Raw genomic sequence first — 27,466 nt, forward strand, 5'->3', positions numbered from 1 at the left:
GTTTTTCAGAACGGTCTCTCTCTGAGCCAATACTCATTTTTACTGAACAGAGCCTGAAGGCATCATAATGTAACCGAACGTAACCTTCGTTCTCCTCGTGTCGATTTAAACATATTTCGTTTTTTTACAATGCAGCACTAAAAACTCCACACAGTACACGAGGAACAAATGCAAAAAGTAACTTGAATGATTAATTGGGTAGGAATACCTCAGAGGTAAAGCAGAGTTGCTGTGCTTTCTTCGGACTATTAGTATATAAAGGATGATGGAAACACACAGCAACCAACTTTTCTACCTCTCAATCTATTGTTCTGGCCTTCTACTCCTCTATCTCCACTCTAGTTTATTATCTTTGACCGTCAGTTAAGTGACATCCCTCGCTCTATTAATCTGGTCACGGATTCATTCACCAGCCGCATCTCCTTTCCGGAGAAGCAGTTTGAAAAAAAAAAGAAAAAGCGAAATATTAAAAAAATGCTCCGAAAAAGGAAAACCTTCTGCTGTCAGTTTTCTCCCAGCTGCCCCGGTGCTGTCGTCCATACCTCACTGGAGTGGCGCAGCTGGTGCGCCTGAGCAGTGGAAGTGGATGTTCTGCCACTTGCTGTCTCTGCGATGCCAGACGCGCGTTTCCTCCGACTGGCTGGACCGCGGCCGACCCTGGTTGTCAACGAACTGAGTCAGGCGGATGTAGGCGATGCAGGCCGCGTCCTCGCCGATCAGGTGGACGTGAGGGTTCAGGATGGTGGTGTGGATGGGCTTGCTGTTCTTAGCCAAAACTGAAAAAAAGATGACGAGGATAATGTCAGGAGAAAGAATGAGCAGGATGACACAAACTATGCAATGTGATGCGTGACACTAATCATCACAATCTCCGTGGATGTGGGAGCTGCTGTGGAATATATCTTCTCTATGGTTAACCTGAGCCTCCAGATGGTTTGTTGCACAGAACCTTCTGAGAAGCCTTCATTAAAAAGTGTTTTGAGCCTCATTTTGTGATTCAGACATCAGATGTGTATGTTTACACTAAAACTAAAGAGGAACAAGATAAAACAATACAAAACTAAATCAAAAAACATAATTTACAAGCACTGCAAGAAGCGATTTAAAAAGAAAAAGACAACAAATAGCAAAGAAATCCATCACTCTTACGGTTCTCAAAGTAGAATCTGTGGAAATCCATCCCCTCTACCAGGTTGCCCAGCGCCTCCGGCTCAAACGAAGTCAGTCCAGGGTCGCAGATCTTCCTGAAGAGGAAAGAGAAAAGACATATTAATGAAGACACACGTTAGCTTTGAACTACGCATTTGAACCCAAACCACACACAAAAACGCAGACTCACGCGTATGCCTCAAAGTCTCCATTGTTGATTGCCTCTATCAGCTGCTCGGTGATCTTGATAATTTCTTGTTTGCGCACTGCAGTGGACAAAAGGCACAGAAGCTAATCAGAAGTAATCGCAACAGTTGGATAGATGGAGAGCGGTTAGGTTTATAAATCCTTTTAATTTAATGCAACACAAGACAGTTAGAGCCCATAATGCATTCATACTCACTGAGACTGCTGTTATTTGTGAAAAACGGAACTTCTCTTGTTTACATAATGAGCGGGGAAAATATGCTTTGTAGTGAAATAGCTTTAATTGTGGATTCTGTATGACACATCTGTAAAGATGCAAGTTAATTCACTCTTGAATTAGTTTGTGAATACATTTCTTAATCATGTCAAACAAAAACAAAAGAAATCTACACACAGACCCACGTTCATCTCAATATATCACCGCAAACAATCACATCCGTCTATTTAAAGACATCCCAACCAGTCAAAAGCAACCGAACGATGCATCAATCCGTGTGCAGTCAGCAGTGCTCTCCATGGCAGACTGAAGAGGTTCATGAAGCTCAGAAGCAAAACGCACACATCCAGATTGCTCAATTTCCAACTTAGCTGACCGCAACGTTATGTACTTTACTCTACGTACTTTCCAAAAGCAGAACACACTGGCTGTTGAATACGCTCGCTGAAACGCCGTTTCATTAGGAACCGTGATCGGCTAAGATGCGTAGGGTGGCGGTGGGTCATGCTCGGTACTCACTCTGGGAGGAAGACAGGGAAGGGCTGGAGGGGGAGTGAGGGGGAGGTGGGGATGTGGTGTGTGCAGGTGGATGGGTGGGCCTGGCGCTAGGTACCGGTGCAGCGTCACCCTCGGGTGCAGGGGCCGCCGGCACCCTGCGGACGCTGCTTACCAGGTCTGTGAGCCGAGACACTGCGTGCCGTCCAGGCAAGATGGACGGATGCGTGGGTGGTGGTGGTGGTGGAGGAAGAGGAATGCAAAAGAACAGGTAGAGAATAAAGGAATGAAGAAATAAGGAAATCCCTTTAGGAATTTGTGGTCACAATAACTATAAATAGCAAAGCATAGCAACAGAGGAGGAACAGAGGAAAAGGATTGTTTTGGATTTATTTTCATGGCCACTTTTGTTTTCTCCTCCAGCGGCCGTCTACAGTACACTCCCTGTCTTTGCTCTTTTCTACTTACTCTGCATGGGGACAGCGGGGGTGTGTGGAGGGGAGAGGGCAGAGAGGGCAGAGAGGGCAGTGGGAGGTGGAATGGATCTCCCTTCCCCGTCGGATGTGGGCCCTGAGCCCCTACGCACTGAGCCCAGCAGGTCAGCAAACTTTGTGGCAGCTGAGTTCAGGAGGGATGAAGATGGGAGACAGTGCACTTAAATGGAAGCATTGTGGTCATACAGATGAACAAACTTTGTCTTAGAGAGCACTAAGACGAGCCGGCCGCCCAGCCGAACAGCTCTCCAAGACAAAGTGTGACTCACAGATGGTGAAGGGAACATAAAAGACAAAATTCATGCTTGGTAATGTCTGAAAAACAATGTTAAGACACAGACTGCCATGGAGGTGTATTGTGTTGCTATTCCCATTTAAGTCCGTGAGAAGGAGACGAGGAGGCAACCTCCATTTCTAAAAATCTAAGCCAACGCGAAAGTGCCTTAAACTTGCATTGTCTTTATTGGTCAGCAGGGAGCGACTCCTCTGGTTGCTAAAAGAAGTCAGAATGTATAGAAGTCTATGAGAAAATGACTCTACTTCTCACTTGATTTATTCCCTCAGTATTGTAAACATGAGTTTATGGTCTTGATCTCTAGTTTAAAGTCTTCTTCTATACAGCATGATGTTTATTTAATAAATTATGGTCCATTTAGAGTCAAATAGACCATAAAGCAGGGTATGCTTTAGGGAGGGAAACCTTGTGATTGACAGGCCGCTACCAGAGCCGAATACGGCGTCTCTACGTCACTCCTGCACAGTCTAAATATGGTCACTTCCTTTCACTGGTTGCAAAAAGCCAAGATGGCGACGGCCAGAAAGCCGAACTCTATAGGCTTTTAAAACGTCCACAAACCAGTGGGTGACATCACGCCAACTACGTCCATTTCTTACATGCAGTCTATGGTCTAAACACACATGGCGTGGAACAAGGGGGGGCGGGGCCTGTTTCTCACAACGGCTTTTTCTTTTTTGACTATTTACGTTATTATTGGATGTTTTCGCCTCTCTGATAGTGAAACATACAAAATGGTGCTGACTAAGAAGAGGAGCATAAGTCAGGGTACGAGAGGGATTTAGTGGTGCTAGATGGCAGCAGATGTATGCTTTTAATACATGCAGGGACACTAAATGGAAGACACACAAGGGAGGATTTAGTCAAGGTGAATTTATAGTACAGCATCATGAATGTGTGTGTGTGTGTGTGTGTTACAGGCTGCATTTGGCGGGCCATGCTGACTTACAGTACACCGCAGGTGAGGAGCCCTGAGTGCTATCTGGCTGGGAGCTTGTGCTGGACTGCGCCTTAAGCGAGCTGTTGTCTAAGCTCTTTCCTGATAACATGCACACACACAGAGAATGCAGAGAGATATGACAACCAGCCGCACATATGGCGCACAACAACACAACAGAAATGTCACAGTGGGGAATGATGGGAAGGGCAGAGAGAGCATGATATGACATGGTGGGGGGGGCAAATAAATACAAGATGATAAACCCCGTCAACCTTTTATAGCTCGGAGGAATTACAGCTACTTTTCACTGACAGTCCTCAGTCACCAGATCTCATTGAAAAAAGACAAAAAATAACATTTTCCTCGTTATCCCAGTTAATGACTCCATTACAGCAGGATCTACAACTAAAGCTGCTGCTGCTGCTGCATTTTACCGAGACTTTAATGGAAGTCTTGCCAGTGAGCAGAGGATGGATGATGGAACCGGTGTTGGCCGTGATAATGACGAAGAATCGGATGTTACTCATTACCGCTCGTCTGTTTAATCAGCTGTCACAGAAGGAAACGCAACAATTGAACACTCATTGACAAATAGAGGGAAGTAAAGCGACCCTGCAGAAAAAAAATAGATGGCAGGAGAGGAAAGAGATCAAAAAGAGTTTTGTTTCCACCAAATTCACAGACCAACGCAAACAATCCACAACAAATGCATCAATAAATGTAAATGATCTCAGAAAGATGTCAGTGTGCAGCCCGCACTTGCTTGACTGACAGGTGATCCTTCAGAAGACAGAAACATCAATTAGCACTCAAATCCACAGATGTCACAAAAAGAAGAACTTCAGGATCGTCAATTTAACAGCAAGCAATCCTACAAATTACAACCGACGTTAAAAAGTATCACCTGCAAAACGAAACTGTAGATTAAAGACAAGCAGCCCTCAGAAAACTCTCAGTGACATATTCTCTGCTATAAAAGTATTGAGAGTAACAGGACAGATATGTGTTCAGATGCTCCAAGAGCCAGCACAGGTGTTGGGTTACTAAACCAGCTGTCGAGCACTCCCTGACCTGACAAGATCCTACAAAAAGGCCGACATGTCACACATTGTCCCACGAACCAAACAGTCCCGCACTCACCTGGCTCTTGTAGTTTTCTCCGGCGCTGACCGTGCTATCTGCGGAATCAAATCTTAAGAGTCTGAAAAACTTCTGTGTGCGAGACTGATACTATCCAAGGGTGGCGCTAGCAGAGCGGTGTGTTTAACTCCTCTCTGGGCACTCCGTCTCCTGCCACCAGGGCTAAATTTAGGACCCCCCCCCAAGGTGCCCTTGCCCTCTCCTGCCAGAGGGGCGGGGTGGTAGGGCTCCAATCTGGGACCTAGGGTAGGGGGGAGCAAACCTTTCACTGTGTGTACAGTAGAGGACAGGATTTTAAGGTGCCGTGACGCTCCTTTGGGCTAACCTACTTCCATCTAGGGTATAGTTTTAAAATGTAATTTTAAATGAGCAACAGTGTGAACTTTAAATATTCTAACATTTTCATTCAGAAGTTGTTAGCTGATCAAAACGTTTGTTCAAATGCAGCTGATCGTGCTGTTTTCTTTTACCTGGAACATTTAAGAAAAGTCATACGCTTCTTCCAGGTGTATCATTTCCTTGCCTCGTCATTATAATGAATAGAACACCTGACGTCAAGGGTGAAATTAATGGATTAAATGTATCCCTGATACTGTCATTTTGTATTTTTCCTGAGGTCACTCTTTTGCTTTTTTGTCACATATTTACTGAAGTTGTGTCCGTGATTAAAAATCACTGTTGTGTATTATTGAAAAATTGCGGTCTTCTATGTCCACTTTACTTTTTAATGTCCAATAAATTAAATTATATTTATACAGTATATATATACACATGGATTGAGGTGAGATTTAAGGGTTTAATGGCTAAACCCACATGTACAGTCTGACCTGTCTCTGCAGCCAGCTCAGCAGTCTCCATGTTGAGAGCCGTGTTGAGATAATGCCTCAATCATAGATATGCCCTGAATTTTGTATTTTCAAAACAAGAGCTTCTGCTTTTAAAATGAGCACGATACCAGTAAAAAAATAAGAGTTCTTCTGCTTGAATACTGCTCGATAATTGTAGCACTCTTTCCAACATGGTTCATTTCTCTGACAGACCTACATGACGGCTCTGCCAGGGTTTGCTAGAGACATTTGTGACGTAGCAGCAAAGCTTCTACGGGGAAGACGAGGGGATGGAAGCGCACATTCTGTTCTTAATGCCCGGCACTAAAATGATACATTCATGACGCCATTTAGATGCATTGTACTCAGCTTGGCTGTGGAGAACAGTGGGTGTTTGAGTGTGTTAGCATAGATGAGCACAGGCACACGCACACAAAGTCGCACATCACACAAACACAGATTCATTCCCACACACACAAATAAGGCTTGAGACACAAAAGCACTTTGTGAAGTCCTGTGCGACTTGCGCCACTAAGACAGTCATTTTAACAATTCCAGCCACAAGCAACACACACACACACAAACAACACAAGTACACGACTCTGCAAGCTGACACCATAGACAGCCATGTTGGTATTTCAGAGTTGTGTGTTTCTGAGTATTAAGATTTACAACACTTTTAAGAGAGCCAATCCACAGCAGCATCACAAGGATTCTGACATTTCACAGCCCCCCATCTCTCACACACACACACACACACACACACACACACACACACACACACACACACACACACACACACACACACACACACACACACACACACACACACACACCATCTTTTATTAAAATCCAGCAGAAGGAAGCAATACAGCCAGGCTCCACCAGGGGGCAGTAAGAGGTCAGCTATCAGCCGGTTGACATACTTCATCTACATTCTACACAATCCACATCTCACATCATGTGTACGTATTACTATCTTTAAAACTAAGTGTTTGAAATATCTCATCTTTTGGTGTTCACGCTGTTACTGAATCTTTCAAAAAAAAAAAGTCATTAAGCTAGTTTTTTGTTCCACATTACACCGGTTAGCTTTTAAAAATGGTCAAGGATCATGACGGCATAAATCTTGACACTGTCAGAAAATACAACACATCTCAGAGAGAAGAAAAAAAAACCTCCAACGAGCCATTATGAAAACAAAGCCAGCCGCAACAGAGACCTTCTAACAGTGGGCATCAAAACGCGTTACCACCCTGAGGCTCGTGACACTGCTCTCTGTATTGTCTGTAGTGCATTTAACTTTAATCACTAAGCTTTTAAAAATCAACTGAGCCCAGTTTCATAAAAACTGGCTCACTCAACTATGTCAGTAACAACTTTTACTGCGAGGAGAATTTAAGAATCCATTTCCACATGTGTAACTTAGGCAATAGCAGAGCTTGTCACAATCCACCATTACAAAGCTGAACACTTGATAAGCCCAACTGACCAAATCTCCTCTCGTTTATGGTTGAGTGTGCTCTCTGCTGATTGTTTTTAAGGCTTCTATTGTGTTAAAAACAGACCCGTCTACCTCGTGTGATATTTACGATATTTGATATTTCTTCACCGACTGGCAGCAGCAGAAAACAAGTACATCAATAAAGTAGAAATGTCAAGTGGTGATCGAAAACCTCTCAGAAGTCTTCTGACCTTCAGCAAGTTATTATCTCTTGTATCTCTGGGGTCTTACCTTTCACATCTTCATCCTCCACAGTGGTGTTGCTGCTGTCTGATGATTCCTGGAGATCAGAGACAGACTGTCAGCTCGAGTTCAAACGTCATAGCGCACACATCCGCACTGAACACGCATGAAGACACACATCACACACGAGTGGTAAAGAGACTTGTTTTACACGCGACAGAAGATGGGGCCGTATTTTTATGTCGTCATGTCAAGTCTTCACAAAAGCAAAACTGATTACGGAGCACCGAATATATCATTAATGCAGATTCAACTCATAAAACAACGATCCAACCTTTGCAAATGTTAAGTCAAACCATGCCAGCAAAGCCATCAACCTAGTAGCTCATTATTCCACTGTGTCAACATCTTTGACTTCTTTTAACCCTTGACCTGAAACCTCTTTTCTCTTCTTCTACTCCAGGAGGAGCTGCCTCTGCTTCGTTCTCAGTGTGTGTGTGTGTGTGTGTATGTGTGGACAAGTGACATCTGTCCTCCACAGGGCGCTCTTGTCTCTTGTTGAAACTGACAGAAACTCAATGGGATGTGCTCCATCCATCTATTTCAACAACGGCAGCATGCAGAAGGGATTCTCAAAGGGCAATTAGTTGTCATCTTAAGCTCAGCTTCAGATTGCTTAAAATCTATCCATCTACCTTCTTCTGTATGCCTGGCTGTCTTTTTCTTCTCGGGCTTCTCAGGAAGTTAGCTTGTGATATTCATTTGGCAGATTAAATGAGCCTAAATTCCCCTGCATGTGGAGTAGAGTCAGTGACCTCATTAGAAGTACAAGCGTGCACCAACAGCACCACGAGCACAAAGCACCAAAGTGGTGTTATAGCCTTCTAAAGAGCAGCTGGTGACCTGAGGAGAAGAGGAGAATAACTGTGTGTGTGTGTGTGCGTGTGTGTGTGTGTGTGTGTGTGTGTGTGTGTGTGAGGGACAACGCTGTGGCAAGAATCCTCAGATATTAGAAATATCATTGGAAGTGTTATGACACCTACAGTTTGTTTCTTTTTGGTTCTGAACCATATTCAAGTTTTCTTTCTGACATTTAGCATCTTATTCATTTAGTTTCATCCTGCCACTTTACAGACAAGCTTTCAAAATGTTACCTACTAAAATATATAATAAAATAATACACTGTTAAATTAGCAAAGCAGGGATTTCCAAGCATCGCAGGCCGCTTGCTTTACTCATGAACCCTCCTGTTTTGGGTAATTTCCTTTACAGAGTTGGCATTACGGGAGCACAAAAGGTCAACATTGATAATTATCACATGCCCAAATCGACCAAACAAAGTGAGCAAGTGTTTTAAAAGTCTAGTAAGCTGCTCTAAACCTGCCTGGTGTGAAAATTAAAATGGCAATGTAGCAGTTTTCTTCCCAAATACTTTCAGTGCCTTCCTGATTAGCCTCTCTTTGGACTTCCTGAGACCGGCTGCTGTGCACAATTCAATGCCGTGCACTCCCCTCTGAGGTCCGACCCTAAATCGGATGGAAAGGTCACTCTGTCGTGATCTGGTCACTCTGTCGTGATCAGGTCACTCTGTCGTGATCTGGTCACTCTGTCGTGATCTGGTCACTCTGTCGTGATCTGGTCACTCTGTCGTGATCTGGTCACTCTGTCGTGATGGAAAACATGGATGTGGCTTCGGAACAAAGTTATGTTACCGTTCCCCTTTAGCTGTGCGCATCACAACTCGGCAAAAACAACTTGAGCAAACACAGTGGAGTGCACACACACGCACACACACACACAAACACACACAGATAATAAATGCTTGGTCAGACCTACGAGGAAGAGGTCTTACTGCAAAGTCATGCGGGTTCATGCACATCCTTTAAACACATACAGACGAACTGTAGCAACTACATTTGAGAGGGTAAGTGATGCGACCAAAAATCAATGGTGACAATTATATAAAAATCTCTATATATATAAAAAAATACATCATCATTCAACTACATCAGAGCCGTCTGACAACTTCAATCGAGATTCTATGATCTGTTGAAAGACCTTGTTTTTGCATTTGTTTAAAGCATATTAAGCAATACCGCTCATTATGCTGCACAACAAATGCGGAACAAAGGCAGGACGAGGAAGAAGCATGTGACTGGATGACAGTAGGTGTTTTAAGCTTATCACAACTACTACGCTGGTTAAAGAGGAACATTCGCTGCCTCAATCACCACTTGTTCCCTTCGTATTATGAAGTAATTTATCGGAGTGTAATCTCAAGCAACACACACACAAACGTATGCACGTACGCATTAGTAAACCGACACTCACACAGACGCATGATGAAAAGAAGGATCAAAGGGCAGGAGAAGATGAGGAAGAGGAGGAGAACGGTAAAGAGGATAGAGAGTAGGTCAGGACTGGGGAATGATACATGTGTACCTTTGTCCTGTCCATTGGATTATGGATGACGGTTGTCTGAGGTTCCTGGAGGAAGAGGAGGAGGAGGAGGAAGAGGGACATGGAGTAAATGAGAGAAACGAAAGAAAGGGGGAAAGAGAGAAAGAGAAAAGATTGTGATATAAAATTAGATGGATTAAGTGTAAAAAAAGAGGAAAAAAGACAGATCGGACAAAGACAGTGATATCAATGTTGGATGAAGAGAAAGTGCTTGTTAAGGTTGACAAAAGGAGAGTGGGAAGAATCCTTCAAAGAGATAGAGTGGGTGCATGAGCTGAAAACCGTAATTTGAAGTCAGGGAAGTTATTGAAACTCAGGGTGAAGTGTCTGCCATGACACTTCAGTACTCACACAATTTCTCTCTCTCACACACACACACCTCAACTTATTTAGGGTGTTTGGGCTCTCTTTAGTTCTGCATTGCCCTGATGTGCATTCATTACTCTAAATTGCCTTCAATGATGCAAATATGTACAGAATCAAGACAATTGTACATCAAAATTAGGAGAAAATCCTCCAGCTCCTATATTATAAACGAGCTCTGATGCAGATAAACACCATGACATCTCACAACACACTGGCACACCCAGCAAAAAACACTCATTCTGTTCCTTCACACTGGTCTCAAAAGAAGAGGCGAAGACTGCCGTGCAAACACCGGCATCATTTCAGGATCCCTTTTCTTAACAGAAATTCGGTAATTGCTGTTATTTTGTCAGCATTGTGTGCACGTGTGCTCTGTCATGCCACAAGATTAGCCATATAACGTTTCTCCGTGTTGTTTCGTCTGCTACCAACCCTCTCTGAATCTCCCTGCTGCTTAAACTAAAGCTATAGCTTCCACTTAGAGCACATTCAGTTACAGTTTTCTTCGTTGCATCGAATATTGCAGTCACTAAAATCAAATGTGCACTTTCTGCTATAACACATTAAGTTTTTAGCACAATAAGTGGCTCCTTTCAAACACTGGTACTCCAACTTTGGGGCTTACAAAGTCCACCCTCATCACCTTTAACACCAGGCACTGATTGCTGATGATTCAGAATGGGAGACGGATATATTGTTCTGCTCAGAACTGTCATTTCACGAACAGCCCCCCCCCCCCCCCAATATTTCTTGCAGCTCTCTTCCCCCAGGAAGTGACACCCGTGTGATGACTAATCATCAGCTTTCTCCCTGGTGATGATGGCGGTGTTGTCGTGGCAACCGTCGCCCAGGGCAACAGGCACCGGTGGCTACTTGGGAGTTGATGACGAGGGGGGGGGGGGGGGGGCGAGTGCTGACGGTGTCTAGCTCGTTTCCATCGACCCACAGAACTGCTTCCAGGTCAGAAAATGAAGATTGTGTAAGTGTGTCTCTGCTTGGCCTAGAAGCTCTGTAATGAAGGAGTTAATGTACCGAAGGGCTGAACGGTACAACTAGCTCAAGGCCCTAGCAACGGCATGGAGATCACAGGTGTCCTCCCACTCGCTATTCCCTTCAAGGATCAGAACAAAAGAGGCCTCTTCTGCTCCATGGTTCTTTCAGGTACCTTTCATGTCTGCACATGTGCAGAGAGGACTGGCGGGCTAGCATCACATACATGCACATACACATACACATACACACAAAAAAACAGACAAGAGGAACAACTGTCACTTTGCCGTCTCTGACTGACAGCAGGCGGTTAGTTCTAATCGCTGTGTCAAGCCGAGGCAACTGCTGGATACACATCATCAACAGGTGATACTCAACACACCAGGGCCACCTCTGGGTTACATCTGTTAGAGACCCACTGACCAAAAGTTACATGCTATCATTACGTGCTATCATTACATGTGGGTATGGAGCTTTTAAAAGTGAGTGTGCAGGAGTTCAGAGGAGCAAAAAAGTTGCTGTCTGAGTTGGTGGGATCGTTTGTGTGGCGTCTAGGATTTGGTTGCCAGTGACTTATGATTAAACATGGTTATCTGTTCGGGTATATAAATGGCATGATGTAACGCAGCTATTCTAGCTGAATAATTGAATAAATAATAAAATAATAAAATAGTGTGAGAAACACCTAATGCTCTTATTCCCTTCCAAATGTAGCTGACTGCTGGAATACAGTTGAAATGATCTAATTTCATGAAGATTAATCTACAGAAGTTCACAACAAAACACGTGTATGATATTTTGGTAACACTTTCTATGACGCCCATGTCTATACTGCAATATAAACATACTGATAATGTGTTATAATCGTCTCATGTAAATTCATAGTTATAAGCCCTTAGAAATATCTATAATATATTTGTAAACAATAATCAAAATATATTATAAAGCAGTTTATAATGACTCATACGGTCAAGCATCATAATACTTCATAACTGCTTGTCATTCACTGTATTATAAGTCCCATAGTTGTTATACATTATAATCTTTTTTTATAATGTGATTATAATGTGATTATAAGTTACTTTAAGCGGTCACGGTTAGTTTTAAGTGAAGTAAAATGTATTGTGTTTTGTTCTTGCATAGATTTAATGATTTTTTTTTTCACAAGGAACTGTGATTAAAAAAGAACAAAAGCATCTAAATTAGAATTTAAATGAGAGTAGCTTTGAAAGCCAGTTTGGCAAAAATAAAAGAGCACATGCTATGAAACTGTCCCCTCCTGTAGCGCTTCACCCTGAACATGAGCTTTACCTCATGACAAACAGAGCGAGGATGCAGCTTTTGCATGTTTCTATAAAAGGTGAAGATAAGCTAAACAGATGAATGACGACAGTGAACCATAAGCAACATGGAGGTCATTTCACCAGCAATGTTTTTGGCACTAAAAAAAAAAACAGTGATAGAAATCTTCTGAGAGGAAATTGGATCATTAAAAGTAGGAAAAAAAATGTATGTCTGATGTTAACAAAATGTCGCTGATGTCTAACAGCTACAGTTATCCTGTGATGTCTGTAGACTAATGAACACGAGATGTTTGAAGTTATGTGCCGTCTCCAAGCAGCTTGTACAAGGTTGATCCTTCACTTAGCTGGTGATGCAGTAGTGAGCAGGGACCGGTTTGATTTTTGTACAGCACTGACATGAACTGAAACTAACGGCTGCCTGGAAGGTAGGACAATTAAAACTCTACAGTATGATATGCTTTGTAAAATGTTAAGATTATGTTAGCGTTAACATACACATGTATACACATGTATATGTGCTTATTCACGCAAAACTACATTTAATAAGGATGTATTGTTGGGTGATCTTATTCTAACGGATTCACAAATGATGATGGCTTTTAAAAATAGAAAGTGAGGGGAAGTAGGAATTGTTGTCAGTGTCAGTTCTTAAGTCTACATTTCACCCACATGAAACATGTAAATAACACAAGATCCGAACAGATCAAGACGAGAAGCACAAATAGCCAAGAGGCCCGATGCCGAGTAAAAGTCCTGCTCTTGCTTCTGGACTATCCTCCCAGGTGTAAACGTGCATAGATTCCCTCAATAATGCAATCAGATTTGCATTCCAGCCAATCTCACTGGTGTTCACACCCTCAACAAAAGAGGAGGAGTTAATCTCTGAAATCAGCTGGTTTGCTACTTGGCTGGAAGGACAATCTGAGGACCCTTTTGGACTGTGATGCTCGCGCAGTGGGGAACCGCCTCTCTACAGAGGAATACATAAGAAGCAGGGGGTAGATCGCACCGACAGTCCCAGCGGGCACAGGCTGTCTGTTCCTCTTTGAAACACTTTTTACTGACAGAGAAAATGAAACAACAGCATAATTTCAACCCGAGTGAGAGTCACATAGCATCCACACCTGCCCGGGGAAGACCTACCCGACCGCCGGGGCCCTCGCAGCGACTGGGCAAAGATCAACCTCAACCGACAAGACGGACAGAGAGGATAAACAGAGATAAGTGAAGGCGTAGGGGGAGCGGGGTAAAGTGAAGATAGGGGTCATGATGGACACACATACAAAGGTGAAGGGAGAGGGGGGGGTAAATACCAGAGCAGGTGAAGAGACGTTTCCTTTGGGGCTGGTGACTATGCTGTTTTTGGTGCTGTTTGTCTGGGGCTGTGCAGGAAAGGAGAGGAAAGGGAGGAGACACAACAAAGAGTGTTAACAACAGCAACAAGTGGGTTTGTGAGTGTGTGTGTCCATGCATGTGTGTGCTTTGTAGGCAAGTCTGTGTCCTGAGCTTTTCACCTTGGCGTTTGTGACATCTTTTTGGTTATCAGTTGGAATTAGAAAAATAATTTAAGAAGAGGTTAAGGTCGGAAAATTCTCCCTCCACCCAAATGTAATAGAAGTTATTGGAGTCAAAGTCCAGTTTGTCGATTTGGAGCTAGTCATGGTTAAGAGTTGTATAATAGGGATACTCGTCATACCCGGAGAGGTTGGAAAGAAACATACGTTACAACGTTTCTATCGAAGCACATCATTAACTAGCGTCAGCACTTACAGGAACAGTGTTGTTCCTAATTTCATAGTCTCACCTGGTGATGTGGTGGTTCACTTTTAAACTGTGATCTTTGCAATAGGTCCGTAATGGAATATGTCAAATTAAGAGAAGGAAAATAATAGTCTCACAGTAAACTGAAGGTTACTGCAAGTCTAGTTGACGGCAGGCTGCAGCATTGATGAAAGGGTTACCGAAACCATTCATTCACAAGACTGATCTGTAATTCTGAGAGGTGACATGAGGGGGCGGGTGGCACTGCCTGACATCATGACGCCGTCACTGGTGACTTCAGCTGCTTACGAGTTCACATCGCAATGTTTGAACTGTGCCATTTGGCCGTAATGAATCACCTTCATAAGCCTTGATCAAATGCTCCTTTGAAGGCCACACATCAAAGAGCGGCCGGTTCGTCATAGCTTAGCTCGATCATAATGACATTTACATTGAATCTACATTAAATTACTTCTAATCTTGTTTGGAAAGAATTTAACTTGAGGTTGTTGAACGGGGCCTGGGTGTGGAAGTAAATCACTGGCAGTGACTCAGCGACCATTACATAAATATTAATCATGTAACACTATTAATTAACGCTAATATTTCCTACTAGTGATATAGTCAGAGGTCAAGAGAAGTCATACATTACTCAATGCCTCATTGAGCCTTAATATATAGTGTGAATGTTAAAAGAAAGTGGAAAGAAATATGCTGAAGAGGTGGGAGAAAGAGGCACAAAATTAAATGAATAATGTAAGATAATTTACTTTAAAGCTACAGAATTGGTAACCGTTTAACACACTGACTTGACGGATGGAAACAAAGTCAAGTGTGTGTCTGTACTGTATGGGTGCCTATGTGTTGACCATAGTAAGGTGCTGCCGAGGTGATGTATTTTTGTAGGCCAACCTCGAAGTTAGCATCGCACTGGTTCCCTCAACAAAAAGCCAATGGGATCTTTCCATTGGATTTTGGATTATTGCAGAAAATAAGCTCTGTGGCAAACAAACATTTACTTGCACATTTTGTTCAGCATGATCATTTTCACAAATGTATGATCTTTGAAGCGTAAATGCAATCACCAGAAGTAAAAAGCTAACGATTGACGTGTTAGCAACCAGCTTTTCTTAAAGATGCAAAAAAGCTTCAAAAAGAGAAAGGTATTTACTGGCGCATTTAATGCCGTAGAACTAAACGCTGAAATCTCGTAAGCTTGTGTGAACCACAGACTTTATTTCAGGCATCTAATCAAAAACCAATTCAAAAAAACCATTGACTTAGAGACGAGGGAACAGGAAGGAGAAGAGAGACGATGAGAGGAGAGGAGAGGAGGAAGTGAGCTTGGACGTCAGCACACACAAGTGCAAAGAGACAACACAAAGCATACACACACAAAACAGCCTTGAAAATAAAAGGTGGTGTAAGTGGACAATAAGCTGACACACACACGCACACGCACACGCACATGCACACGCACACGCACACGCGCACACACACACACACACACACACACACACACACACACACACACACACACACACACACGCGCACACATTCAAACCAACCAAAGCCGTCGTCAGCCATCGCTCCGCTGTCTCTGTGGAGCAACAGGAAATGTGTTCTTCATCAAAGTAACTGGTGAGATGTCTTGGTCAAAGCTTGTTTGCAGATCAGCTCAGGGTGTTAGCTTTTGCGTCCGTGGTGAGAAAACCCCTTACATTCCTAGATGGTATTTAATAAACTGGCATGATGACCGCAGTGCTGAGCAAAGGTGTCGCTAGTAGTGGTGGAGACGACTGGTGACGTCCAAAGCCAAACACTTGCCATATGTCGACATGATTAAGATTGAAGGTATTCGTCGAGAGGAGATCACACAGATTTAATAATGCTGAACAAAGAAGGAGAAGGTGGGTAAAAGTATGGGTAAGTGGTTCTCCAGGTGGGCAAAGAAAGCAGTGCATTGGGAGAAAAAAGGCGGAAGAAGAGGTGGGAGAGATGATGGGCATGTCGAAAAAAAGTGACATGCCAGGTCAGAGGGAAGAGAAGGCTCCTCGGGGCAGAAATAATAGGAACAAGTTAACCCTCTGAACCCCAAGCAGTTTGTCACGTGACCGTTGGTCTCAGCCGAGTCAATCACGCCTTCCTAGTCGCGCTGAGGAGCACAGAATGTAACGCTTTTTACAGGCTCTGGTTGGTGCAAACAGTTCAAGTGTTTTTTATGAAATTAAACAATTTTAAAGGTTCGATTTGGTTACATTTTCTGAAGGAACCATTTGTTCATGATGTGCTCATAGACCGTTGGAGAGATGATGAATTGATTTTACAGCGTCTGTCTATGATAAACGGTGTAGTTTTGGCGATTGTTTGGGTTCAGAGGGTTAAGGGTCAGATTCCCTTCCACTTCACTTACTTGAATAAAATATGTATTGCTGTTTGGTATATTATCCTTATGCAAGTTTCTGTTTCATTTTACATTTGTGAATAAAGTCAGTTGCTGTATTCAGTGTTTAGGGTGGTATAGCAGGAGCAAGTGTGCCCCCATCTACCCATATTTCTATTCCTACTTTTTGATTGAAGATCGTCTTGTAAGACCAAAGACTTCTGTATCTAAACTACAAGCACCAGCGCTGCCTCTATTCTAAAAGTGTGCCCCTGACAGATCTGGAGCAGAATCCCTGGAGTAACTCTGATGGAGCTACAACATCCTGCTTCTAGTATGTTCTCAGAGAAATGTCAGGGTTACTCTTAAGGCCGTGCACTTTGCAAGGGCCAAGGCTGCGACTTCTGCCTGGCATTTTCTGATGTTTGACTTTCTGTATTTGTAGTTAGGATTTTAGCCATCGCTGCTCATGTTAGCTACTCAATTGCTGTACCTGTGTCACAGAATAATAACTCAGTGAAGTGAAGGAGACTCTATAAATAGATGAAAGGCAGGGGAAAGGTGGATAAAACAAATACAGCAGTTAACAAGTGGAGAAAGTGGGAGGGGAAAAAAAGGAGTGACTGGGCAAATGCATAAATAGCATGCTCACCATATACTGGACAGTAGAGCTGGACTTGCGTTTCTGTCCCCAAGCGATTGATGGATGGATGGATTTATTGACAGATGGATGGACGGCAGAAGAATGGAGGGAAAAGATAAAGTAACGAATGACAAAAAAAGTGAATGGACTGTTACAAAGTACACAAAATAATTTGTAAGTCTACACCAAAACCTGTGCACTTTGACGGCAACGCAGATTTAAATCCTTCATAAGACCAGGATCAGACTTTTCCAGACAGCTTGGACAAAGCAGAAGAAGGACGAGTGTTTCCCCTCGAGAGTTATTGCAAAAGTAGGGGGGGGGGGGGGGGTGCAAGCACAAGAAAAAAGAGCGGTGGTTTAAGTGGAAGTCATCAGGAAGAGGACATAAGAGTGGGAAGTAGATCACAGAAAGGCGAAACTGTGACCCACTCGTCATCTGCTGATTAAGAACGTTTGGAGCTACAAGGAGCAAGATGGAGGTAAAATACAATCGCAAGACAAGGAAATGCTAAATGTGTCCTGTAAGAATATAAAATAAGTTTAAATCAAGACTGCTCAACACTTCTAAAAGGTGTTACATGTAGCATTTATACAACAATAAATTACTAGCAAGATAATTTGGGGACGTAGATGTAATCACTACAAATAAACACTGGAAACGATATAGCCTTTTTGTTGTATTTTACATTCTTGTGAGTAGTGAATACTAATAGTTTTGTAGCAGTTTATTTAACCATCGTATCGATATATAAGAATGCTACATGTAATATCTTTTAGAAAACACACAGTGTGTGTTACCAACATAACAGCACTGCATGAACTGCTGATTGGAGTGGATTTTTACTGGCAGTAGCTGGCAGCACGGTGTGGTGTGTAGTTAGTGCCAGCAGAGAGGCAGCCTGCTTGCTCTGAGCAGGTGTTACAGCTGCAAAAACGTCAGGTACCATTACACATTAATGAACCTGTGGGAGGAGAAGGAGGAGGAGGAGGTCGAGGAGGAGGGGGAGGAGGCCGAGGAGAGGAGGCCAGAGTCGCCAAAAGGACATGTGGCGGGAAGAAACAAGAGAAGAGGGAGGGACGGCAGCAAACGGGGGAGACGCCGTTATAAATGGTTTGGGGCAAGTGTGTGGGGAGCCTGTTGCTAGGCAATGAGTGCGCCGCAGTGGAAGTAAGTGTCTATTTCTGTCGTCTGAGTTTCCAGGGTCCAGACTGGCAGCTATTCCTGGAACCGGAGTCACATTCCCGGCTGAACCGACTGAGCAAGGAGAACGGGAAGGGGGGGGGGGCATGTGCACAGACACGCACACACTGTTGCACATGAGCAAACCACACATGCGGACACCCACGCTTACGCACATCTCGATGTGCAGGCATGCTCTCACCCCCCCCCCACCCCATTTGCGCTTTCGTTCTCTTTTCAAACCGACAAACAAATGTGATATATTCACACACGCACAGTCACATTTAAATCATACGCAAACACACAGCGTCTATGCACGCAAAAGCTCTTCTCGACATTATGTGCAATGCTCGAGAAGCTAACGCATTCTTTTGCATGTACACCGTGTTCCGAGCTCTGTCGCACACCATCGCGCAGACACGCTGCACACACAAGACACATCCGTGGAAGCTTTGTGTGGGATGTGTTACTGCGGTGTGTGTGTGTACGTGAGGAGCGTGGGATGGTGAGAGATCTTCATTAAAAGATGAACTGGAATGTGGGGTTAAAGACCAGATGGGGTGAGTATGGACTAGGAAGCACTGAAAGAGGAGGAAGAGACAGAAATGGAGGGATGAGAGGCAGAGGAAGTGGCGAAAGAAAAGGGGGAGGCTGACAGACGGTTGCATTTAATAATGGAGATGGAGAGGTGGCTATGAGCTGGATAATACCAAATCAAAATAAAGGGTGCTTTCAGAAGGATGTGCTACTTGAGGCTGCAGCTGACAAAAGCACACACACACACACACACACACACACACACACACGTGTCCACAGATATGCATCCTGGCTTTTTACAAAACAAATCTGTGAGTTTCTCTTCACACACCCAAAATGGTGTGCCAAACTCAACAGAAGCCCTGACACAGACGTACACCATCTGAAAACAAATCCACAATCTCCACATATTTCCCAATAAATAACACATCCACTGGGATTATGACAAGACACACAATTAATGACAAACAAACACATTCAACTACAAAGAAAAGAGAGCGACAGAAGGCTAAGGATAAGGAAAGAATCAAATAGTGGTGCAGAGAAAAAAACATCAGAGAAGAAGAAGAAGAGGCGTTTGTATCTCTGGAAGATTAAGCAAGAGGAGAGAGAAGTGGGAGACATGTGATGACCCTTACCTTGACATCTGCCTTTTTGTTGAGCAAGGACTTAGCTGCTGCAATCACAAACACAGGGGAAAACAACCAGTCAGAGGCGGAGATGAGCAGAAACAGAGAAGTAACAGCAACAACTATACGTTTCCAGTGATTCACAATATCTGCTACAGCTTTACACTACATTGAAGAGATTACATTTATTTGACTTTGTGAAATAATGTTCTTCATTGACCTCTGCAGTAAGTCTTCTGGCAAAGCAATGGCTCAGATAAAGTAGCCTAAGGCTAAAAAAGCAAGGGCACCTCAGCACCTTGATGATGAAGTGCCTAAACTTTGTTTTGCAATTGCAGCACTGTGACTTCAGGAAGTAAGAGCCAGGTTGTAAGACCATGATGTGCTGTGTTATCCACGTTTTTTTCCCACTTGTGATGCTTTGCAGCTAACATACCTTCTAAGAACAACCCCCTGCCACAAATCAATACGGCATCAAGCTCATTATGCAGTCGCACGATCTTTGAAGATATTTAAAATCCCCGCCCCTTCTACATAGGTGCATTAGAGTGGGCGTTTACAGATCTAGCGAGGTACATCCTAAAGCTGTTTGATGCTAAAGGCCGAAGCTAGTTGGTCAGGTGGACAAGGAATTATTCCAGTGTTGCATCTCAACCTCTCAACAAAGACATCCGTTGTTGTTGCCAGTGAAATAAAAATGTACTCCAACTCATTGTTCTCGTGCCAACATCCCCTCATGGTTGTGCCCTGCCTGCGAATAAGCCCAGCCTTAAAGAACTCCGTGGGGGCCTTAAGGAGGATTAGACTTCCGTCTGCTCTCTGATGAAGGGTAATGAGGGAGGAGGGTAGGAGAGGAAGAATGATACTGCAGACACTGGTCCTCTGATGAGGGTAATACCCATAATCCCTTACAACAGTGAAAACGTCCGCAGGGCATCCATCACGACTGCACTGCTTCACGCAAAGCACGGAGAGCAAGGTGGTCCGATTGTATCGGATAGATGCACGTTCACCCAAAGGGGCCCAGAAAGAAGAGCCAGGCTCTCTGTCATTTTGTGTCAGGTGGAGGAGGTGGACAGAGAATTAACATCAACAAGACCTCAGATCTTGTCGAGATTGGACGAGCAAATGTGCGTATTTCGACTGTTTAAAGAGTAGATACCAAAAGTGCACTGGGAGACCTGTTGGTGCTGTCGAGCACCAACCAAACGCACACATTAAAAAAAGACCTCCGGCATACAGAAAGTGATGAGTTTTACATTTCCCATTTTGGATGATTATCTGTTTGGCTATTATAAGTCTAAAAGTTACAAACTATTTCTCTGTGGCTGTGTCTCTGTGATAGTAAATTGACCGCTGCCGGGATAATAGTTCAACAATTTCCTCTATCAGTAAAAGAAAAGAAACTTTGTCTATGAGCTAAACATATCCACAGGTCCTGATTAACTTGGGATATATTTTATTTTCAAGCAATAATTAGAGTGACTTGCACATTTTTTCTGATAAAACTTTAAATTATCTTCGTGAAATGTGACAAAAAGAACCATAGGCTAGATTAGCGCTCTATATGGGAAGCTTTAAGTGGTAGACTTGAGAGTCTCCATCAGCATACACCAGATGTCACCAGATGTTTTAGAGCATTAGTGAAAACACTGCATTACACCAAGAGCCAAAAAACAGGTTCCAATATGAGATCATTTGATGTCTTCCTATCTGGGACGGTTCCTACATCAAGAATGAACAGCAAATATGTTCTATAATAGTATGGCTATACATGATAAACTGAGTACACCAGCAACATCATTTGGGAGATGCTGGTGCCTATTTACCTGTCACAAGTCCTAGACTCCTCCCCTCTCACTTACCTCCCTAGACGTAAGCCTTGCTGGGACTTTTTAAAGGGGCTGAGTGCAATTTCAAGTCTAATCAGATGCAATCACGTCAACAGCCAGCCAAGTTACATAAAACACTATTTCTGGCGGTCTGGGATTTTTTTTCTTTTTTCTCTCCCGCGTCCCTCTCTGAACATGAGACACAGCTCCTCTTCGACTTTCTCACTTTCGTTTCCAACCATGTTCCGAGCCAGCTACATTGAATTTTCAACAGAAGCTGAGTTCCATGAAAGTGTCCATTGGGTGGTGATTTCTTAGGAGGAACAGAGGTCCAATCCCAAGGAAGCCAATCAAAAGTCTAGTGAATTCCTGTCCCTTTCCTTTTAAATAATAATAAAAGAAAAAGAAAAAAAAAAAACACATTTTCCAAAGTGGACCTTTAAAGCTGTCACTTGTGACAGTGATCAACAACCAGCCACCTTATGTCTAAGATTCCCTCTTTAACTTTTCTGATCTAGTATTTCATGTCTGAAGTAAGGTTTGCACATTCAGCAGTCAAGGAAGGAGCAATAAGAAGTGATAAAGAAGCACTTCATGATCCGGAGGGATGTGAGAGTGGCATGAATGTGCATGGTTTGTTGTTGTGTTGTTGTTCCTTCTTCCAAAAGGCTGCTTGTAACTGTGGAGAAGAAATGGGGTCAGAAGAGAGTCAAGTTCATTCTCGCGTACTCTCTGATGGCTCGGCAGATTAGGAGAGGATGTGAAAGGAGAGCAGAGAGGAAGAGTAAGGAGAAGGTGAACGAACGGGATCACTGTGCTCCTTCCAAACACCACAGTGGCAAACTGGATCTTTAAAAAAAAAAAAAAAACCTGCCATGTTGCTGAAAACATGACTTGGATTCCAGTGACGAAGAAAATCTCTGAGGGAAACCTGAAAAAAATCAAAAAGATAGCGTAATTTAAACCGAAGGTGGAGAAGCAAGGGGCGCTCCTTACCTTGCCACAAATTACACATGAAGCAAGAAGAGAGAGAAGGAGGAGATTAAAACAAAATCACCGCTACAAATTCCCACAAGATGCAGAACTGAGGGAGAGAAGCAAGGATGGGCTTGGATTCACATGAGTGACGTCTGGAAATACAATAAGCATTTGGAGTGCAAGAGTTACTTTTTCGACACATACACTGTTGCATGTTTAGGGCCATGACACATTTTAAAAGATGCATTTACCCTCCTCCTGCACAAGAATAGGGTGAGGTCTAGTAGAAAGCGGTTGTACTTGTGTGTATGAATATGCAAGGTAGAGCGAGGCCTCCAGTAAACCAGTGAGGCAGAGTGAGGCTGATAGGGGGAGGCAGCCCACTATAAATATTTGATTGGAGCCTAGTGGCGGCTCTGGGACACAGAGAGGACTGTGGAGTCTCAGCGGGCCACAGAAACAAGGACACTGCCACTACTTCTGTCTCCTCAGCTCGATCCTTGACTGGCATGCGACGCTGTTTTTCGTTAATGCCTGCGGTTCATTTCTGCAAAACCAGAAAAAATTTGGGCTGCTTCACGTATATATCATAATGTCGTCCGAATCTACAGCTCTCGCACTTCACGGGTCAAATATTTGTGGTGCTGAAAGACACTGAAAAAAGACAAAACAAAAATGGCGCTGACATCATCCATAGGTCTCTGAAGGAATGTTTTTAAGCTCGTTATTGGGTCCATCAGCACTAAAATCCGACAAATAAACAGTATTTCTTTTTCAGAACTGCCACAATATACTGTAAAACCACAGACTTACTCAGACTAGCTCAGCTGACTGCTCAGGATGCAGATATTTTTCTGAAGGTGGCAAATCAAACCGCTTGAGGCGAGTAAATATTAGATTTACATTTGTCAGGGGGACAGAAATAAGGCCCGTGCTATATTACCGTGAGCAGCGTGTGATGGCAGCCTCCCTGAACTGCTGCGTCTCTCACGCATGTGGTGTCCTCAGACAGCGTTGCTGCTGTCAGCCCTTCTTTCTCTATGAGTTTGCCTTTCATAACAGCCAGAATGTTTAATTTCATTATAAATGTAATATGTATTTAGTTTAGACGGAAAAAGAAAGTTTTAGAAGCGTATCCTCATTCGTAAATAACAGTCCATAATTAAAAGCCGATACTTGCTTAATTTATGGAGTCGTGCACGTCAATGCACTGCCCTGCAAATATTTCAAAATAAAAGCCTTGTGTTAACAAATGAAGGGATTCTGTCCACAAAAAGACGCTAGAGGGGATTTATTTTACAATGGAAACCAAATTTGATGAGCTAAATTACATTTTTTCATATCCGAGACATGTTCTAAGGCTAACGACATCGAAACTGTAGTAATGTTACTGGTATGATGTCAATATGCTGCCAAAATTTAAAGAAAATACATAAAAATATGAATTCGGAACTACATATACAGTGTGTGGACTATATGAGAGCTTCAGCTCAGCTCAGTCAGTGGGCTACTCTGGGATTTATAGTCGGATATCCCCAATGCAAAAAGCCCAGCCTCGAAACTTCCACAGTGTTCACCATGCACCACAGTCCCTCCCCCCGTGTTGCAGCACATGCACCAGTCCAGTGCCCCATGCAGCATTCACCGGCAGCTCTTTTCCGTCCTTAAAGGGTGAACTTTCCAGTGTCATTGTCAGACAGAGAAAAGAAGAGAGAGGGGAAAGAAGAGTGAGAGAGTAAAGAAGAGAGAGGGGAAAGAAGAGTGAGGGGGAAAGAAGAGTGAAGGGGAAAAGTGAGATGTGAAAGTATGATGCTGGTGGAGTTATAGAAAAGTGAGTTGAGAGGCATCAGTGACCACCGGAGAGTTAGAAATGACAGATCATAGGAAAGCGAATGCGGTGAAATGGAGTGCTGATGTGAGAGGAAGAGAAAAAGTGAGAAGGATAAAAGAGAAACAGAGGGACAGGGGAGCGGTTTGGTTTGGTCGAGGCCATGCTCTGATGCTGCGTCTAGAGATGAAGATGATGATGACCAATATGGGTCAGTGGCGATGACAGAGCAGTGATGGGAACTGCACCCATCCTATCAGATCTCAGACAGGAGGTGACAGATGTGCTGATGTGGAAAATGACAGCATTAGCTGTGCTCCCATTCAAGTCCTTTACGAATTATGAATGATTATGAATGATGTTTTCCTAAATAAAGAAGTTTTGCAATAAACAGCAACAGAGGCACATTTGTCAAATAAACTGTGAAGTAGGTTTGAAATTTTGGCTTTATCCACGATGAATTCCTACTGTCACTCTCTGCATCTATTGAGATTGGCCCATTAATGGTGTTTAGCAAATGCCTTACTTAGATAAGAACATATAATATGGCATATAACAGCTAAACAACACATTTACTAACAGTTGACACTGATTCCTCTTTTCTTATAGATGTATTTAAGATTGAAAACACTTAATTTCATTATTGTCTTAACTCTGACTGTGCATAAACCCTGCTAGATAGTAAGATGGAAACATAGCTAATATGCAGCAGGTGATTGAGTAAATGGGAGATGTAGTGAGTGACGTGGTCAGCCATCATGCTCTGAGCTCCCATGCTGAGGAAGGACAGAGGGAGGAGGCAGAGAAGAACAGAAGAGGGGAAATACAAGAAGGGGAAGAGACAGGAGCAGAGCAGGGGGAGAGGAGTGGCATGCCCATGGGTGAGCCACTACGCTACCTTGTTCCATCAGCCCTGCGGTGGTGCCGGCGGCTGCAGCCACCGCTGCTGCTGCCGCAGTGACAGAGGCTGGAGCAGTGGTCTGTCTGCTGCCCACTGTTAAGAGTCCAACAGCCAGTCACGCATGGAGAAAAAGAGTTAAAGGTAAATGGTAAACAAGAAAGGGGTGAATGAGGAGGTATAACAATTGAGAAGTGGACACAGCGGGTAGGTGGGCATGATGATGTGAAAAGAAAGAAAAGGTGATGGCGGAGACAAACAGGCCTCATCAGTTGAGAAGAAGAGGGAATAATTCATACACACAAACCACCGACAGTATTTGGCAGTGACTGCTCTGCCAAAAGGATCATCAGAGAACAATGTCAGGGAGAGACGAAAAAAACAACTCAACTTTCATATGAGAATCTTTGATGCTTTCATTTCGTCCAAATGTATCCCTGATAACAGCGTTGGTGTGAGGATGATGATGATGATGCAGAGCGACTGTCAGCAACATTTAAAATGTATAACAGGCTGTTTTATTTATAATTGGAGGTAAGTTATATTGTAATATAAATAACACATTGGTGGCTTCACTGAGGACATACTCTGTAGGGAAGGGATATACAACTCTACAATTTAAAACTTTAATCTGAACTTCATCCTGTGGTATAAAATACTACAAGACATGTGGAGGGAAATGCACCTCCTCTTTGTCAGCGCACTGATGTGTAAAGTGCATGATTCATAATATATGATGACAATATAGTAAGCCGTTGTGTAAAGCACTGATGTAGATTTATGTGTTGATGTAAATCAAGGGCGGATTATGAGACAATGGGCCCAGACATGCAAAAGGCCTCAGGCCTCATCACCTCTCCGACATAGGAATAAGATACACAGACTTTACAGTTTAGCTTCTTTTTGTTGTTGTGTGTCCCTTTGTAGTTGTTATGTGTCTGTACATGAAGAAATGTTCCGGTCTTTTGTGTCTCTTTGTTATTGTTTTGGTCTTTTTATAGTAGTTCTGCATCTCATTGTAGTTGTTTTGTGTCTCTTTTGGGTCATTGTGATTAACTTTGTGGTCTCTTTGTGTCTCACTGTTTTGCATTCTTTTGTAGTGTTTTTTGTCTCTTTGCAGTCGTTTTTTGTTTCTTTGTGGTGAGTTAGAGTCTCATCGAGTGACACTTTGTACTTGAATGCCAGGAGGGCCCCGGTCACTTTGGGGCCTGTGCCCAGTAGGCCCGTTCAGTAATCCATCCATGGATGTAATGTGCTTTCTGTTACTGAAGGTCTGCTTCTTTTTTTTTACTTTTTCGTTATTTCTCATTCACCTAATGGCCTCACACTCAGAATGGAGTGCTGCTCCCAAAAGAAATGGAAAGAGAGCGAGAAGGAAACAGGAGTTGAAGAAGGTGACACAGCAAAGCTGTGAGTGAGTGGGTGTTCGAACCATTTCCCATTTCAAAGCTTACAGTGTCAAGAGTAGCCGCTGTGAGTCATGTTTACTGAAGCAGCATGCTTGCGCACATACACACTAACATCATCACTCGCATCTATATTTGTAAAATACACACATATCGTACATGAACAAAGGAGCCTCAGAGGGTGGGATTTCATTAAAACAAAATGTGTTAAATTTCAACAATTATCAAGGAACTGCTCTGAATTCTTCCCGTCAATCCATTACCATGATTTACCCTGGAAAATACATCAACGACAAAAGTCATTCATTCATATGAATCTTACAAATTAGCTTCATCCAAGCCCGGCTGAACGTTCCTCCACACAAACCCTGACATCTTGTTTTAAACTGAATTGTTTTGGGGTTTTTTTTCAATATAATTTCACTGACTGCAACAGTGCTGAAAATGCCTCATTATGGGAAGTTTTTTTTTGTTGAGAAGTACAGAAATCTTTGGATCGCACTGTCTATGTATTAAATTAGGAAAACTTAAGAAAGTAATTTGTGAAAATATCTCTGAGGCAGGACAGAACATTCGATATTGTCTATCTTGGATTATAGCAGAGGTTTATAATACATGTCAAAGCTTCAAGGAAGTCTATCTATTACAGATATATACATAAATACAAGGACACAGACACAAACACAGCCTGCTGAGCAATTTCAGTGTTTCCCACTGTTGTACTGTGGCAGTTTAGCGTGGTGCAAAAGACACATCCCACCGTCGCTTAATTATTTTCAAAACACTTCCACTTCAGGTTCACGAGCTGAACACAGTGA

General features: G+C 43.1%; 1 protein-coding gene across 50 annotated transcripts in view; it reads right to left on the bottom strand.

Moving 5' to 3' along the window:
* The window catches only part of LOC142964650 (calcium/calmodulin-dependent protein kinase type II subunit beta), a 63,235-nt gene that overhangs the window by 3,360 nt on the left and 32,409 nt on the right, over window positions 1-27,466 (bottom strand). For 3 of the 50 annotated variants that reach the window (XM_076105063.1, XM_076105062.1, XM_076105089.1), the window contains 12 exons: window positions 25,243-25,338; window positions 19,716-19,753; window positions 17,368-17,400; window positions 13,885-13,953; window positions 9,894-9,938; window positions 7,500-7,548; window positions 3,807-3,896; window positions 2,537-2,686; window positions 2,093-2,263; window positions 1,340-1,415; window positions 1,150-1,244; window positions 543-776 (listed from right to left, as the gene is read on the bottom strand). In XM_076105063.1, the coding sequence (XP_075961178.1) occupies window positions 544-776; window positions 1,150-1,244; window positions 1,340-1,415; window positions 2,093-2,263; window positions 2,537-2,686; window positions 3,807-3,896; window positions 7,500-7,548; window positions 9,894-9,938; window positions 13,885-13,953; window positions 17,368-17,400; window positions 19,716-19,753; window positions 25,243-25,338 (1,145 nt within the window). In that variant the 3' untranslated portion in view covers window position 543. The remainder of the gene's footprint in view (window positions 1-542; window positions 777-1,149; window positions 1,245-1,339; window positions 1,416-2,092; window positions 2,264-2,536; window positions 2,687-3,806; window positions 3,897-7,499; window positions 7,549-9,893; window positions 9,939-13,884; window positions 13,954-17,367; window positions 17,401-19,715; window positions 19,754-25,242; window positions 25,339-27,466) is intronic. The other 47 variants (XM_076105111.1, XM_076105064.1, XM_076105071.1 and 44 more) reach the window with 35 other exon arrangements.

This window comes from Anarhichas minor, unplaced genomic scaffold, assembly GCF_050575085.1.
Source record: "Anarhichas minor isolate MPS153535 unplaced genomic scaffold, ASM5057508v1 ptg000030l, whole genome shotgun sequence".
In the NCBI taxonomy this organism is placed as follows: Eukaryota; Metazoa; Chordata; class Actinopteri; order Perciformes; family Anarhichadidae; genus Anarhichas; species Anarhichas minor.